This window comes from Saccopteryx leptura, chromosome 5, assembly GCF_036850995.1.
Source record: "Saccopteryx leptura isolate mSacLep1 chromosome 5, mSacLep1_pri_phased_curated, whole genome shotgun sequence".
In the NCBI taxonomy this organism is placed as follows: domain Eukaryota; kingdom Metazoa; phylum Chordata; class Mammalia; order Chiroptera; family Emballonuridae; genus Saccopteryx; species Saccopteryx leptura.
This window is the reverse complement of record NC_089507.1, coordinates 30,640,033-30,658,454: the sequence shown is the minus strand read 5'-3', so window position 1 is coordinate 30,658,454 and position 18,422 is coordinate 30,640,033. Positions and strand designations below refer to the sequence as shown.

The following is an 18,422-nucleotide window of genomic DNA, read 5'->3' as shown; positions in this document are numbered from 1 at the left end:
TTATTTCCATTCTACATATGGAAAAACTTAAGTTTGAAGAAAAAATCTAACCTGCCCAAAGTCACACAGCTAAGTAAGTAATGAAGCCAGGGTAGACTCCAGACCTCAAGCTCCTAACCATTACAGTATGTTAAATAATAACCCCGGGGGAAAAGAGGTGAGATATATTACTTATGCAACATGGGAGCCAGAAAGACTTCACTGAGGATGTCATGTCTAAGTGAGGTTTTGAATGCGGTATTTTCCAGACAGATGATGAAGAGGGTCTAGAGCAGTGGTAGTCAACCTGGTCCCTACCGCCCACTGGTGGGCGTTCCAGCTTTCATGGTGGGCGGTAGCGGAGCAACCAAAGTATAAATAAAAAGATTGATTTAACTATAGTAAGTTGTTTTATAAAGATTTATTCTGCCAAACTTAGCGAAAATCTGACATAAAGTACTTGGTAAGTAATAATTATTATATGCTTTAACTTGCTGTAACTCTGCTTTATAAATTTATAAAGTAAAGTTACTTCCCTACTTTATAAATCACCATTACCGTGGAACCGGTGGGCGGTTAGAAAATTTTACTACCAACAGAGACACAAAAGTGGGCAGTAGGTATTAAAAGGTTGACTACCCCTGGTCTAGACAGAAGAAACAGCATAAGCACAGTCCAAGAGCCTGGAACTCTCAGCAGCAGGTTGTGAAAATCTTCAGTGCCAGCTTAGGAACGTCAATCAGTACCAACAACATGCCCCCCTGTGCCAGCACTGAGGGTATAACAATTCACAGGACACAAACAGCATTTGTCTTTGATGAGCTTATGTCTAGTGAGGAAGCAGAGATAAGCAAGCAAGCAATTACAACAGTCTCCTACTACAGAGCAAAGTAAAGGTTTTGCCCCTCCACCTCCAAGGGTCCTTACATGAAGTAAGGACATCTAACGCAATTTGGGGGGAATTAAAAGTGTAATAAAATGTAATGTAATGACATTGTAAGAATGGAGGACAGAAGAGAGTGTATAAAATAACTAAATCTATACCTATGAAAGACAAAATAATGTTTAAATCAGGAGAAGCAGTATAAGACTGTAAGTAAAAATATGGCAGTGATATTTTAAAATGTGAAAAATATTAAAAATGGTTACCTCTAAGAAATAGAATTAAGAACTGAGGAGGGTGAAGCAGGTGATATTTCTGTTGTAAACTTTTCGGTTCTGTTTTATTTTATAAACTTTGTACACTATTTGATAAAAATTTTAAAAATAAATCAGCAAGGGGCCTTCGCTGTTTGGCTCAGCGGTAGAGCAGTAGAGCGCCGGCTCTCCATGTGAAAATCTTGGGTTTGATTCCTGATCAGGGCACACAGGAGAAGCGACCATCTGCTTTTCCACCCCTTCTCCTCTTCTTTCTTTCTCTCTCTATCTCACTTTTTCCCTCCTGCAGCCATGGCTCAGTTGGAGCAAGTTGGCCCCAGGCACTGAGGATGGCTCCACAGCCTCACCTCAGGCGCTAAAATAAAATAGTTCGGTTGCCTGAGCAAGGAGTAACAGCCCCAGATGGGCAGAGCAATGCCCCATAGGGGGCTTGCTGGGTGGATCCTGGTTGTGGTGCATGCGGGAGTCAGTCTCTCTGCCTCCCCACTTCTCACTTAAGAAAAATTAAAAAAAAAAAAAAGGAAAGAAAAATCAGCAAAGGGAAAAAATCCTTTAAATGATTCTGATAACTAGTCATGATCAATAAGTCCTAGCTTAGAAATATACTAGGCACATATTACATATTATTCATATCAGAGGAATTCAGTTATAAAGACAAACCCCATGCCTGACCAGGCAGTGGTGCAGTGGATAGAGCCTTAGGCTGGGACGCAGAGGACCCAGGTTCAAAACCTAGAGGTTGCCAGCTTGAGCGTGGGCTCACCCAGCTTGAGCAAGGCTAACTAGCTTGAGCGTGGGCTCGCTGGCTTGAGTGTGGGATCATAATGACCCCATGGTCGCCGGCTTGAGACCAAAATGTCACTGGCTTGAAGCCCAAGGTCACTGGCTTGAGCCCAAGGTCACTGGCTTGAGCAAGGGGTCACTCGCTCTGCTGTAGTCCCCTGGTGAAGGCACATATGAGAAAGTAATCAATGAACAACTAAGGTGCTGCAACGAAGAACTGATGCTTCTCATCTTTCTCCCTTCTTGTCTGCCCCTATCTGTCCCTCTCTTGTCTCTTTCTCTGTCACTGTCTCAAAAATAAAAATAAAAAAAGGACAAACCCTGGAGCATAGCTCCAGCTGGGGCACTGTACTGAGTGTGACTGGGATTTATTTCTAACATGTGCTGCTCAAGTGTAGCTGGGAGTTCTTTCCCCTGGATCCTAATGTAAAATGGTCAGGGACCCAAACATGGGTACACTTTTCTTCTCAATGTTTTCTTTTTTTTTTACAGAGGCAGAGATAGACAGGGACAGACAGACAGGAACGGAGAGAGATGAGAAGCATCAATCATCAGTTTCTCATTGCGCGTTGCGACTTCTTAGTTGTTCATTGATTGCTTTCTCACATGTGCCTTGACCGCGGGCCTTCAGCAGACCGAGTAACCCCCTGCTGGAGCCAGCGACCTTGGGTCCAAGCTGGTGAGCTCGGGGTCTCGAACCTGGGTCCTTCCGCATCCCAGTCCGACGCTCTATCCACTGCGCCACCACCTGGTCAGGCTTCTCAATGTTTTCTTAATCTTAAACAATTTCCTGCATCTAGAACTCTTGATTCAACATGGAATAAAAAAAAAGGTTTTCTCAAACAGAAATAAAATGGAATTTTATTTTCCCACTTCATTCGATCCTTACCCGTCCCAATATGACTTGGAAAATTTTAGCTGTTCATGGAAAGTTTGAAATTATTATACTTAAAAAGCATTATATAACAGATGGTTACTAATAAAAATATAATCTCAAATAAAAGAAAACAAAAAGTTAATTTACTCTGTTCTTTTAAAATTCCTTTTCAGAGAGAAAACTAATCAAATTCATAAACTATATATAATGTACCCACCACAAAGCAGACACACAAATAAAGGTTTGCCGAAGGAATGAATAATATAAGATTAATATCCTTAAACTTTAATGTTTAGTGCCTAACAAACTATAATGTACATAACAGAAACTGATAAATAAACTAATAAATATTTGTTAACTAGAACTGAAAATCAGTCATTGATGTCCAACTTGTAATTTTCATTCACTTATTTAACAAATATTTATTGATCTATTATGTCCCAAACACTGTTCAATGCAAATTGGAACATTTTACACACCACAGATTTCATTCCAACACTCATCTTATGGAGAGATAAAAACACAATCATGTAATTTATTTTGCAATGCTGCAGTCAAGTTAAGAAAATGCTATGGGAGGCTTCAATCAGAGAAGCAAAAGACAAAGTCCAGGGCAGAGCATTTAACTAGAACAGGGGTTGGGAACCTTTTTGGCTGAGAGAGCCATGAACGCCACATATTATAAAATGTAATTCCATGAGAGCCATACAACGATCCGTGTACGTTATGCATTATCCAATAAAAATTTGGTGTTGTCCTGGAGGACAGCTGTGATTGGCTCCAGCCACCTGCAACCATGAACATGAGCGGTAGGAAATGAATAGATTGTAGTACATGAGAATGTTTTATATTTTTAACATTATTGTTTTTATTAAAGATTTATCGATGAGCCAGATGCAGCCATCAAAAGAGCCACATCTGGCTCATGAGCCATAGGTTCCCGACCCCTGAACTAGAACATTACTTATTAGAAATGTGGAAATGCTATGTCATCTTCCCATTTGCAACAGAATTATTTCCTCCCAAACACAAAAAACTTCATGAAGGTAAAGACAAGGGTCGATCAAGACTAAAATATAGAGGTAGAACAACAAAAAAAAATCTGTCAAGTTAACAGTTCAAAGAACTTCAAAATATGAACAAAATATATTTCACATTTGTAATATGGAACTTTATAAATTAGATCCTATTATTTTAAACATCTTTACATAGAACTATACAAGTTATAGAGTTTAAACTAAAAATACCATCTATTCTAATAGTTGGATCAATGGCACTTCTCAACAGAGATTGCTATTCTGCTGCAGAATTTTCTCAGTGTGACATTCCAAAGTAATTCAATAATTACTAAAATTTAAACTTAGATGACAACCATACCTAGATACTAGAGGGTATATGCCAGTGTACAAAGGATCAGTTTTCAAAAAACATCATATTATCCTAAGAAGAAAGAAGAATTATATCCATGCATTTTCTGTTTGGTGCCTTAACTATGAAGAACGTTTTTGGACTTACGGTTACTTATGCCTCTTATGTTAGTCAGAGGTGTTTCCACCTGAAAATGTGGGTTCAACTTGGCTTCCTGGATTAAAAGGCTTATATAATTAAAAAAATACTTATGAGAGAGTTCAAACAATTAATGACTTGTTTATTATTAAAACAAATTTAGCAAAAAAAAAATAAGCTTATCTGATATTGTAAGAGTATAACTGAGGATGATCAATTGTGTATTTATTCTTAAATTTGGCTTCTGACTTATTGGTTCTATTAGCGAGTAAAGCTAAAATGTTGAGTTTAAAAGTCCATTCTTTTCCTTGCTAGGGAAATAAGAAGAGATAGAATGAAAAGCAAAGTTTATTCATTCTCATGATACCCTGCACAAAAATACTCATCTCATATTTTATTTAGAACGTGGCTCTCGAAGTGGGCTGCAGGATCATGGGGGTTTTGAGGCTGTTTCAGGGTAACTCCAAGGTCAACACTATTTAAAAAATTTTTTTAATTTTACTTAAAACTATTTTCATAATAACATTAAAATGTTATTTGCTTTTTTTACTATGTGACATTTCCTCTGATGGCGTAACAGCAACGGTGGATAAAACTGCTGGCACCTTTGCAGAATTCAAGACAAACAGTACCAAGCTGTGCCGGCAGTCATTTTGTTCCTTTGCTGCCAGAAACTCAGTTTAAAAAACAAAATGTAATTTCACTTTAAAATGTCCTTCATGAAGTAGTAAAAAGTACTGGCATATTAAATCTGAACTCCTGAGTACACTTTTAAAAATATTCTGTGACAAAATAGGATGTATAAAGCCCTTCTGTTTCACAGTGAAGTCTGACTTCACAAGAAAGAGCAGCTCTTGACTGCTTAAGCGGAATCAGATGCTTTTTCATTGAAACACTATTTTTACTTAAAAGAATAACTAACAAACTATGGTTATTCAAATTTGGGTATCTGGTAGGCATCTTCTGAAAAAAAATAAAATGAATCTGTTACTTCAAAGAAAACAACTAAAAGTATTTATTGCTAATGATAAAATGCAAGCTTTCAAGTAAAAATAAGAATGTTGGAAAACTCATATCCACCACTGTAAGCCTGACGGCCTCTACTTAAAAATCTAACATTTGAAAGACGTGCATAGATTCAGTCAACCGATTATTTTCCAAAAGACCAACGTACAATACTACCCAAAGAGATGTCTGGCCTTTGCCCTTAGCTACGGTGGAGAGGGTATGGGGGGGGGGGGGATCTCTAAGCCCTGAGAGTGTCCTGCCTGATAATTATGTCTGTCTTTGGCCACACAGTACCTAACCTCCTTAAAAAGTTGAAGATGTAAGGTCAGCTGCTTAAACAGTCAACTATGAAGCCCGATAAAAATCTCTGGACATCAAGGTTTAGTTGAATTCCCCTACTGGCAATATTCCTTGCAAACTGTCAAACATTGTTGCTAGGAAAGAAATACTGTCCATTACTCTATGGGAAGAGGACAACTGAAGCTTTGTGCTGAACTCAGACTTATGCACCTCTTCCCTTGGCTAGTTTTAATCTATATCTTCCTATTGTAAAATCATAACTGAATGTAATAGCATTTAGTGAGTTCTGAAATTCCTAGCAAATTATCTAACTTGAGGGTGCTCTTAGGAACCATTCAAACTTTGCCCCTGAGTTAGAAACAAGAGTGGTTTTATGGACTATGCCCATTACCTGCACAAGCATATTAAAAGGTTATTGATATGGTTTCAGGTTCCACATTGCAGCTAAGCTTTAAGAGGCTACCAGTTGTCAGGTTCTGTGTGATATCAAAAGAGAATATCAAAATCATCTGAAAATGCTGTAAGACTATTTATAGAGGCGCCTCTATATTCTTCAGCCAAAATAACATGCGGAAAAAGGCTGAATGCAAAAACAGATATGGGAATCTAGCAGTCTTAGACTTTTGCAAAAATATGAAACAATATCACTCTTCTATTTTTTTCACTTTGGAAACGTTATTTTTTGTTGTTAAAATGTTATTTATATTCACATGTGATAGATTTATGTTTTTAAATAAATGTTTTTAATTTCTCAGTTTTAATTTGTGATTTGGTAATAACTATAAATTAAATAAAAGTGCTTTGGGTTCTCAATAATTTTTAAGAATGTAAAGGATCCTAACATGAAACTATTTAAAAATTACTCATGTACAAACTTCAAAAGTAATGCCTGACAAACCTTTTGAACTACATTAACATTAACAAAATCATCTTATTTGAAGAACTTCTATTAATCTCATTGGATATCTAGATTATAAAAAAATAGTAAACAGTGATATAAATGTTTCCCTTCAGCTTTTGTTGTTTCCCTTCAATTTTTAACAAAATTAAACAATGAGCAACTTCAACTGAAGACAATGTATTGCCTTCAACAAGCTATATATGTTAAAGATCATTTACAAGTTTTACTCACTACAAACAGAACTCAAATGTCAATCAGTAACAATTTGAGAGCACTGAGAGCTTTTTAAAAACAGTGTGATCAAGAAATATTTCAGTAAAATATTCAACAGGTTGTAATGATCTCCAACTGAACGAAAACAAACAGAAAATATAAAATAATGTCAGATGGACGAAAAAGCAAGATGTATGTGTATGTTTACAGTCACATGCTACTTCTCCCTAATTTTTTTTCTTTAGGATTTTATTTATTAATTTTACAGAGAGAAAAGGTTGGGGTAATGAGAAGTATCAACTCATAGTTGCTTTATTTTGGTTGCTCATTGCTTGCTTCTTGTACGTGCCTTGACCAAGCAAGCCCAGAGTTTCGAACCAGCAACCTCAGCATTCCAAGTTAATACTCTATCCACTGCGCCACCACAAAATCCAGGCTCCCAAACTTTTCAAAAGTTAAAGTTTTCCCTCTTAGTAAAGACACATGCAGCCCCATGTTCATTGCAGGATTGTTCACAGTGGCCAAGACATGGAAACCAAAAAGCCCTTCAATAGAAGACTGGATAAAGAAGATGTGGCACATATACACTATGGAATACTACTCAGCCATAAGAAATGATGACATCGGATCATTTACAACAACGTGGATGGACCCTGATAACATTATACTGAGTGAAATAAGTAAATCAGAAAAAACTAAGAATCGTATGATTCTACACATAGGTGGGACACAAAATTGAGACTCATGGACATAGATAAGAGTGCAGTGGTTACCAGGGGCAGGGAAGGGAGGGTGGCAGGAGGGAAGAGCCATAAAGACCAAAGGAAGGGTGACAGAGGATGATTTGACTTTGGGTGATGGGTTCAATTTTGACATAATTGAACGTCAAAATTATCTGGAGATGTTTTCTCTGAATCTATGTGCTCTAGTTGACCAATGTCACCCCATTAAAATTGTCTAAATAAACCTATTTTTAAAAACCTTCCCTTTTACCTCTCTCTAGAAACTTTCTAAATTATTCTTATTTAAACACAAACAAAAACATTTGACTATTTTAGATATTAAGCAAGTAGTCTAGAATAGTGATAAAAGTACAGAAGTTGAAATTGAGCTACACAGGTTCAAATTCCAATTCCCCTACTTTCTCAAATAAATTATCTAACTTCTTTAACCCAATCATTTCCTCACCCGAAGCAACCAATGGGTTACTGAGAGAATAAACATGTGATGCAATTAGCATAGTGTCTAACATAGAATAAGTATTCAAAAATAGATATTATATTATTATAATAAACGTCTTACTTTTAGTTCCTTCTCAAGTCTATCTACTTCAGCTCCTAAAGTATCAACAATATTTTCTCCATGTTTAAGCATAAAGGTCTCTAGTTCTTCAGGAGTTTTCACTTGTTGAATTTCCTATAAAGACAATAGCAGGAAAACAAAACAAAAAAATTTTAAATCATAGTAGTACATTGATGATTTCTTTTAAAAAATTATAACACTATTAAGTTTAATAAAAAAATAAAAATCTTTCAAGCAATAGGCAATAAACCACCTACTTCCAAAAAAAATTCAAGAAAAAATTAAATACAAAGCTATATTAAGGTAGCATTAGAAATTAGTGGTAAAAGAATAGACTTTTCAATAAATAGTGTCAGGGCAATTATTTTCCTATAAAAAAAAAAAAAAAGAAACCCCTACCACCTAGCATTAAACAAAACAAACAATTCTAAGTGAATTAAAAAACATAAAACTTTTAGGGGAAAAAAGTATGCTTACAGTAATGGGATAAGGAAAGATTACTCAGGCAAGAATATAAAACACATAAAGAAAGAAATGACAAATTTGACAGTAAAATTAAAAACCACACTATATCTTTTGCACAACAAAGCAAAATGATAAATCACAAACCAGAAAAATGTATTTGCATATATCCAACTCAGGAAGAACTAGTATCAAGCATATTAAAAATTAAATGTTTATAATCTGTCACAATAACAGAAATTAAGGAAACAAATATAAACAAGTCGAGGAAATCTCAATGGTCAGTGAGTATCAATGTATATTAATCTCACTACTACCAGGGAAATATAAATTAAAACAAGATACCATTTCACACCTATCATAATGACAAACATTTCAAAACTCTATCAATATAATCTAGTAAGAATGTAAAGCAATAGAAATTTGATACTCTAGTGATGCAAATTAAACTGACCCACTTTGGGAAAGAATTTGTCAATATCTAGAGAAGCTGAAGATACATGCACCCAGAGGCCGACCTACTTTAAATCTAGCTATATATATATTACCCAAAGAAATTCATGCACATGTGAACAAGAAAACGTGGATGAGAATGCCACTGTGGAATTGTTTCTAATAGCTTAACATCAGAAACAATATAGAAATAAATGTCCATTACCTAGAAACTGGATAAATTGCTGATAGTCATAAGATGGCATATTATAAAGCGATTAAAGTATGGTAACTAAAGGTATACCGTATTTTTCACTCCATAAGACACACCTGACCATAAGACACACCTAGGGTTTTAAGAAGGAAAATAAGAAAAAAAAAATCTGAACCAAATGGTACATTAAAATATTTAATAAAATACCATATTTTTTGCTCCATAAGACACATGGGCATTTTCCCCTCCACTTTTTCAGGAAAAAAGTACATCTTATGGAGCAAAAAATATGATGTATATTAACATGGAAGAATCTCAAAAAGTTGCCATTAAGGAGACTGTAGAGGCAGTCACATAGTATGATATCATTTATATCAATGTTTAAACATACAAATATTATTATATATTATGCTAAGAAAAATATATTGAGAGGTATAAAAACCTAAATAGAAATGATAGGTACTAGATTATGATAAAAAAAAAAAAAGGCTACTCATCTACCAGCTTTCTTAAAAACAATGCAGGCCTGAAGGAGGAAGTAGGACTTGCCTACTCAGTAACCCAGCTTAGACCCCCCCTTGTAGTGGATGCTGATAAGGGATGACTGGATTAGGGTGCGATTTTGAGGAGCTGTGGTGCCTCTCCCAATCACAGAGTTAAGTTATCTTGCAGCTACCTTTGCCCAAGGTCCTTGGACAATCCCTATAACCTCGTCCTACACCTCCCTAGGGGCTGACACCCTTTGCTGGTCTCAGCCCGCCTGCACTCAGGTGTTTTTTAAGTAAATTCTCCTTTTGGAACACACTAGCCTCATGTTTTTGGTTCGGCCCATGGTTTCTGCCTTTCAGTTTCAGGATAACTGTTAATTCTAGGGATGAAGGAAGAAGAATGGAATCTACAATGAGAAAACAAGGGTTACTACTGTTTTTGCAATGATTTATTTCTTTTTTTAAAAACCTTAAGCAAATATAATATGGTAAAACATTACAATTTGACAAAGGCAAATGGTAACCTCTGTGCTATTCATCATATTATCTTCTGTAAATTCTCTTTTAAGCTATTAATAAAAAAAACATGGATTCTGCCTGACCGGGTGGTGGCACAGTGGATAGGGTGTAGGACTGGGACGTGGAGGACCCAAGCTCGAAACCCCGAGGTCGCCGGCTTGAGCACAGGCTCATCTGGTTTGAGCAAGGGGTCACTTGGTCTGCAGTAGCCCTCCGGTCTAGGCACATATGAGAAAGCAATCAATGAATAACTAAGACAGTGGTTCTCAAAGTGTGCACCTGGGAGCACTGGTGTGTCCTAGAAGATTGCCAGATGCGCCCTATGGTATTCCAGAGAAATACGTGCCTGTTGGGGACCAAAAAACTAACAGGGTTTTGGAGTTTAGATTTTGGGGGGACAGAGGTGTGGGGAATTGGCTGTTAGCTGACAGTCTGCTCAACCCCCCACCTCACTTGCCTGATTAGGTTGCAAAAGGCTGTTAAGCTGTGGTGCTGGATTGTTTACACTACCCCCCATGTTCCCCAGAAAGACTGGAGGTAAGTTTCTTCTATCCTTTGTTTGGTGTGAAGTTAAGATGATATGTATGGTGAGGGTTTTCTACACTCAACATAATTAAGAGTAAAAAGAGAGGAATTCTTCAATGTACTGACGAGGAAATGAGAGTTTGCCTTTCAAATATATGCCCAAACATTGAAGAAATCACTACGACACATCAGGCTCATGTTTCTCATAAACACAAGAATGAAAAAAACTTAACACATTCACATGGGGACCTGCCGAATTTACTAAATCTTACTAAGAATGTATCTATCTATCTATCTATATAAAGATAACATTTTTGTCGTTTTTCTTATCCTCTTTTTTATGAATTCTAAAAAGCATAACTCAAAAAATATAACATAAAAAAAAAGTAACATAAAAATGTTTTTTAATGTCAGAATAAATTTAATTTTGTTGTATTTATTCATTTAATTACCATAAAAGCACGCTTGGACTTTATATTATTTTCTTTAATATTTGACTTAATTATTATAACATTTCTCAGAAATTTGTATATAGTGTGCCTACAATTATTTGTAGAATTTTAAATGCGCCCCGACTTCAGGAAGTTTGAGAACCACTGAACTAAGTTATGCAACAAAGAATTGATGCTCCTCATCTCTCTCCCTTTCTGTCTGTCTGTCCCTATCTGTCTCTCTGTCTTTGTCACAAAAACAACAACAACAAAAAACATGGATTCTGGACGTTCAGAGATCTAAATTCACATGTGACTCCATATTATGGCTCTGCAATTTTAGGCAAGTACTTAATCTCTCTATGCCTATATATAAAAATAAAAATATTATTTCTTTACCTCACAGGGTTGTTGAAAGTAAATTAGATAACATATAAAATGCATGGCAAGCCTGACCAGGTGGTGGCGCAGTGGATAGAGCGTCAGACTGGGATGCGGAAGGACCCAGGTTCGAGACCCCGAGGTCATCAGCTTGAGCACGGGATCATCTGGCTTGTGGAAAAAGCTCACCAGCTTGGACCCAAGGTCGCTGGCTTGAGCAAGGGGTTACTCAGTCTGCTGAAGGCCCGCGGTCAAGGCACATGTGAGAAAGCAATCAATGAACAACTAAGAAGTAGCAACGCGCAACAAGAAACTGATGATTGATGCTTTTCATCTCTCTCCGTTCCTGTCTGTCTGTCCCTGTCTATCTCTACCTCTGTAAAAAAAAAAAAAAAAAAAAAAATGCATGGCAAGCACTTATAATAGTAAGTTTGTACTTCTATCTCCTCTAATCCACTCTATAGTAAGTAAAAGGATCTCTGTCAAATTTTGGAACCCTAAGAAGTTGAAAGCTGAAGTGACTTTATGAATTGTAAAAGAAAAGTCTTATTTACCTAAAAAGTAATTTTTCTAACCATTGACTTTATAAGAAAATAATAAATACATAAACTTACCTGTAGCATTTGGTCAAAATCTTGTTTTTCCAAATATGATCTTGTAACAACTCGTCCATCAAAATCTACTTCTGCCTTAAATCTTACTTTACCTAGTCCCATATCTGTGGCTTTAACATCATGAATCGCCCTGCAATCAATAACAATGCTTACAAATGTATATTCACACACATATATGCACATATACCTGAATGGCACAAAGTCTAAAAGTATTTCCCACTAGAGATGAAAATGGACTAAGTTAGACTGACCAAGAAAAACAAGAAAAGACTCAAATTATTAGGATTAGAATTGAAAGAAGAGAATTACCACCAAACCTAAAGAAATAAAAAAGAGCCCTGGCCGGTTGGCTCAGTGGTAGAGCGTCGGCCTGGCATGCAGAAGTCCTGGGTTCGATTCCCGGCCAGGGCACACAGGAGAAGCACCCATCTGCTTCTCCACCCCTCCCCCTCTCCTTCCTCTCTGTCTCTCTCTTCCCCTCCCGCAGCCGAGGCTCCACTGGAGCAAAGATGGCCCGGGCGCTGGGGATGGCTCCTTGGCCTCTGCCCAGGCGCTAGAGTGGCTCTGGTCGCAACAGAGCGACGCCCCGGAGGGACAGAGCATTGCCCTCTGGTGGGCGTGCTGGGTGGATCCCGGTCGGGCGCATGCGGGAGTCTGTCTGTCTCTCCCCGTTTCCGGCTTCAGAAAAATACAAAATAAATAAATAAATAAATAAATAAATAGACTACAAAGAAATTCTGTGAACTGTTGTATGATAACAAATTGGATAACTTAGAAGCCATGGACAAATTCCCAGAGGGATACAAAGTACCGAAACAACTCAAGAAAAAGACAATCTGAACAGATCTGTAACAAGTAGAGATAGAATTAGTAGTAGTAGTAGTAATAATAATAATAATAATAAAAACACTAGTCTCAAAGAAAAACCCATACCCAGATGGCACCACTAATGAATTCTACCAAACATTAAAATTTTTTAAAATTGATTTTAGAGAGAAAGGAAGGGGGTGGGGTGGAGAGAGAAATATCGATTTTGTTGTTCCACTTATTTATTCATTCATTGCTTGATTCCTGTATGAGCCTTGGCCAGAGAGCAAACCCATAACCTTGGTGTATTGGGACAATGCTCTAAGCAACTCAGTTACCCAATCAGGGCTCTACCAAACATTTAAAGAAGAAATACTACCCATTTTTCACAAGCTCTTCTAAAAAATAGAAGAGAAGGGAACATTTCCCTTACTTATTCTATAAGGTATTACCTTGACACCAAAATCAAACAAAGATATCATATACAAAAAAAGATATTAATATGGATTATCTTACATTAAGTTACTAAGTCTAGTACTTATTTTAAGAATGCTCAATTTCTAATCTTGATCCAGCTAGGTAACTATTTCTCCAGGTTGTAAACCAACAGGACTTAATCATTTAATCATTTGTTCTACCAATTCAAAGAAGCCATTCTTAAAAGATTTAACTTAAAGATTTTAATTATAACACAGAACAAAAATACATTCTTATTTTAAAGTTTAAAGTATCTATGTAGCTAGTGGAAAATAGAGATTTTAAAGGTGAGTTTCTTCCATTTCACTCTGAAACCACACTGCTACTGAATTTCACTGAAAAAATACTATTAGAACTCTGTATCTCTGATTCTCTCCAAAGTCCTGCATTCTTTATTCTTACATAATTTAAAATATAAAAATTTTAAGGAAAAACTTTTAAAATAAGCTAAAACAATGTTTATTTTCAATGGAAATATGTTATATTTAATTTGGTAATCACTTCCTCATAAATAAAATCTTCTTAAATTTAATATGTTCAGTGTGTAATTGCAATACAAATATAAGGCAAATATAAATATGAAAGTTCTACCTAAATGGTTCCACATTAAGGAAGCAACTACTTTGCAAACTTCTGTTCTCATTACATCTAGTTCTTTATTCTAATACTTAGAGACACAAAACTAAAGAGGAAACTTAAGGAGTTTCCTAAATGGTTTCACTTCCTGTCTTGTAAGGTTGCCATTCTAAAAAGTAATAGATTAACAAACTCTGAAGGCTAGGGATCCAAAACCTCTTCTGGAAATAGTAACAAACCAAGCATTTCTATTTTGTTTTTACTTTCCTCCAGTCTTTTTTTTTTTTTAATTTTTATTGATTTTTAGAGAGAGAGGAGTGAGAGAGAAAAAGAGAGAGAAGGGGGAGGAGCAGGAAGCATCAACTCCCATATGTGCCTTGACCAGGCAAGCCCAAGGTTTCGAACCGGCAACCTCAGTGTTCCAGGTTGACGCTTTATCCCACTGCGCCACCACAGGTCAGGCCAAGCATTTCTATTTTTTAATGATTGCGTATATCTTAACAGCTTCACTGGAATAAGCTGACCTTACTGATGGGTCGTTCTCCAGGAGTTCAGTAAGCCGCTGTACTTGTTCGGGCTGGATGGATCGCCCCAACAGTGCTTCTGTGTTAGTGTAGATGAGGAATGCTGAGACCACACCTAATAAGGTGCCCACACCCAAAGAACCTAGGCTGTCATACAGTGGATTGCCTAAATAAAACACATAAGAAGTCAGTAAATTAACATGCTGTGTACTATTTCAATGAGCCTTAGTGAGCAAAGAAACAGAATCGGCAGATCAAGGGTCTTAAAATTCATTCTGACTCCTTTAATGACTTTCTTCTAATATAGGGATCGGGAACCTATGGCTCACGAGCCAGATGTGGCTCTTTTGATGGCTGCATCTGGCTCACAGACAAATCTTTAATTAAAAAAATAATAACATTAAAAATATAAAACATTCTCATGTATTACAATCCATTCATTTCCTACCACTCATGGTCATGGTTGCGGGTGGCTGGAGCCAATCACAGCTGTCCTCCGGGACAACACCAAATTTTTATTGGATAATGCGTAATGTACACAGGTCGTTGTGAGGTCAGGAAGTAAACTTCCCTCCTCTTAATCAAGTAGTCAGTCAGCTAATTGCAGAAACCCTTTGACGAAGAAGATGGCTAAAAGAAAAAAAGATGAGGAGTATCGTACTTTTCAGCAGGAATAGACACAGGAATTCGCCTTTGTGGAGAGAGCAGGTTCTGCAGTGTGTCTAATATGCAATGATAAAATTGCATCGATGAAACGGTCAAATATAAAGCAGCACTTCGACACATGCCATACTATGTTTGCATCGAAATATCCAGTGGGGGACAGCAGGAAGAAAGCATGTCAAGAGCTACTGCGCAGAGTGCAAGCTAGTCAGCAGCAACTCCGTGTTTGGACCCAACAAGGTGACTGGAGTTCGGCTAGCTTTGCTGGTGCTTTAGCAATTGTGAGAAACGGAAAGCCATCACAGATGGGAGTATGCCAAAACATTCATGCTTGATGTTGCCAATGAACTTTCTGACGACTTTTTAGACAAAGACAAGATAATCAAATGAATAAAAGACATGCCTCTGTAGGCAGGAACTGTTCATAATTGTACCATCATGATGGCAAATCAAATTGAGGCAACACAAGTGAAGGACATAAATGCAGCACCATTCTTTTCTCTCACTTTGGATGAGTCAATAGACGTAAGCCATTATTCCAGTTCCGCATGATTGCAAGGTATGCTGTCGGTGACACACTATGTGAGAAAAGTCCTGTTGTTTTGCCTATGAAAGAGACAAGAGGGGAGGATTTATTCAAGACTTTCACTGAGTTCGCTAAAGAAAAAAATCTACCGATGGATAAAATATTTCGGTGTGTACTGATGGTGCTCCGTGCATGGTGGGGAAAAACAGAGGATTCGTAGCACTTCTTTGTGAACATGAAAAGAGACCCATCCTAAGTTTTCACTGCATCCTTCATCAGGAGGGGCTTTGTGCTCAGATGTGTGGCGAGCAGCTTGGTGAGGTGATGTTGCTGGTCATTTGGGTGGTCAACTTTATTGTTGCCCGAGCTTTAAATGATCACCAGTTTAAAACACTGCTGGATGAAGTTGGGAATAATTATCCTGGTCTGCTGCTGCACAGCAATGTGCATTGGTTGTCAAGAGGGAAGGTGTTCAGTCGTTTCGCAACTTGTCTGAGCGAAATCCGGATTTTTCTTGAAATGAAAAATGTCGAGCATCCTGAGTTAGCTAACACTGAGTGGCTCCTGAAGTTCTACTATCTCGTGGACACGACTGAACATCTGAACCAGCTCAATGTGAAAATGCAAGGCGTTGGAAATACAGTCTTATCCCTTCAACAAGCAGTGTTTGCATTTGAAAACAAGCTGGAACTCTTCATCGCAGATACTGAAACAGATCGTTTACTACACTTTGAAAAACTGGGAGAATTTAAAGATGCATGCACAGCAAGTGACCCTGCTCAACATCTTGATCTCCAGCAGCTAGCGGGCTTCACATCTAATCTCCTGCAATCATTCAAAGAGCGCTTTAGAGAATTTTGTATGCACACTCGTCTTTTTAAGTTCATCACCCATCCACACGAGTGTGTAGTGGACAGCGCTGACCTGAGTTACATCCCCAGTGTCTCCGTCAGAGATTTTGAGCTACAAGCTGCTGACCTGAAGGCCTCAGACATGTGGATAAATAAGTTCAAGTCACTGAATGAAGATTTGGAAAGACTTGCACGATAGCAAGCAGAGTTGGTGAGCAAATACAAGTGGGGAGAAATGAAAAAACTTCAACCCGTGGACCAGCTGATTGTCAAAACTTGGAACGTGCTTCCTGTCACACACCACACACTGCAGCGTGTGAGTATTGCTGTACTGATAATGTTTGGCTCTACATATGCAATGTGAGCAGTCTTTCTCACATCTAAAGAACGTTAAGACCAATGTACGATCACCTTGGTCTTAATGTTCAAGATGGATGGAACGTTTAATGGATAGAAGTCTCAACGCCTGCATGAAGCTTAACCACAGCACATATCAACCAGACTACAAAGCCATCAGCAAAACCATGCAGCACCAGAAGTCGCATTAATGGTAAGAAGTACTTTATTCATCATTGGTTAGCAAGAGCATAACAACATTATTAAAAAGAATTCAGAGACTTATTGTACTTTAAAAGTGTTGGTCTTACATAAAATGCACACATTTACTAGTATTTAGAGTTAAACAGATTGTATGGCTCTCACGAAATTACATTTTAAAATATGTGGCATTCATGGCTCTCTCAGCCAAAAAGGTTCCCGACTCCTGTTCTAATAGTTCTACCATTGTACAAAATGGGAATGATACAACTTGCTTCAATATTACATAGGGGTATCATGGGGCTTAATTATTTAAGGTCTGTTTCTTGTATCTTGTCATTATATAAGTAATGGTTGAGTATTTTCAGATTAGAGAATTCAAATACATATTAATACGTAATATAATAGCTTATTTCTATTAGCAATATTAGTAGCACTTTTCCTATCCCAGCTTGACAATGTAATTGTGAGATCAAAAGCTGAAAGAAATAACCATTTTTGTGTCTTATTCTTACTAAGGTTCTATGAGAGAATTAAGCCATACAGAAAATTTATATGGGTCACTCTTTTATCATTCAACTAAGAGTGATACATAACTAATAATGCTTTTCAAAAAAAATTTTTTGTTTATTGACTTCAGAGAGAGGAAAGGAAAGAGAGACAGAAACATAGATAGATCTATTTCTGTATGTGCCTTACTAGAGGTCGAACCGGCACCCTCTGTGTATTGGGACGATGCTTTACCAATGGAGCTATTCGGCCAGGGCCATAACCTAGTACTTTTGTAAATACAAAAAAGAAAGTTCATTCATTGCATGCTATGGGTACCTTACAACAGTGGTTCTCAAAGTATGGTCCCTAGACCAACAGCTTCACCATCACTTGAGGACTTATCAATAGTAGAAATGCAAATTCTCAGGCCTCACCCTAGATCTTCTGAACCAAAAACTCGAGAGGTGGGGGCTAAGATTCTGTATCTTTGCAACCTCCAGCTGATTATGATTCTAAAAAATTGTCTTCAATTGCTAGGGCTTAATTCTCTCCCAGGACCAATGAGAAGTTATGATTTATAAATGTGTAGATTAATATTTATAGAACAGGTATCAATAAATATTATATTTTGAATCTTTAATAAATTTTACACCCAACTTTTATAATTAGAAGTCTTTTTATTCTAAAGATTAAATGCTAACATTAAATTTAAATCTCTTAATGCTTAACAGAACATATTTTACCAAAAAAAATCTCAATTCACATATTAGTTTTACTAACATTAAGTTAAAAACAGAACAAAGTACACTGACTTATCTGTACTCTTAAAAATAATCCACTTGTAAGTGAAATATAATCTACTAGACCTAAAATTAC

General features: G+C 37.0%; 1 protein-coding gene across 1 annotated transcript in view; it reads right to left on the bottom strand.

Annotated features, from left to right (window-relative positions):
* SLC30A9 (solute carrier family 30 member 9) overlaps positions 1 to 18,422 on the bottom strand; it is a 70,779-nt gene that overhangs the window by 1,801 nt on the left and 50,556 nt on the right. The window contains exons 15-17 of the mRNA XM_066385072.1: positions 14,478 to 14,643; positions 12,094 to 12,223; positions 8,028 to 8,141 (exon numbers count right to left, since the gene is read on the bottom strand). Of these exons, the coding sequence (XP_066241169.1) occupies positions 8,028 to 8,141; positions 12,094 to 12,223; positions 14,478 to 14,643 (410 nt within the window). The remainder of the gene's footprint in view (positions 1 to 8,027; positions 8,142 to 12,093; positions 12,224 to 14,477; positions 14,644 to 18,422) is intronic.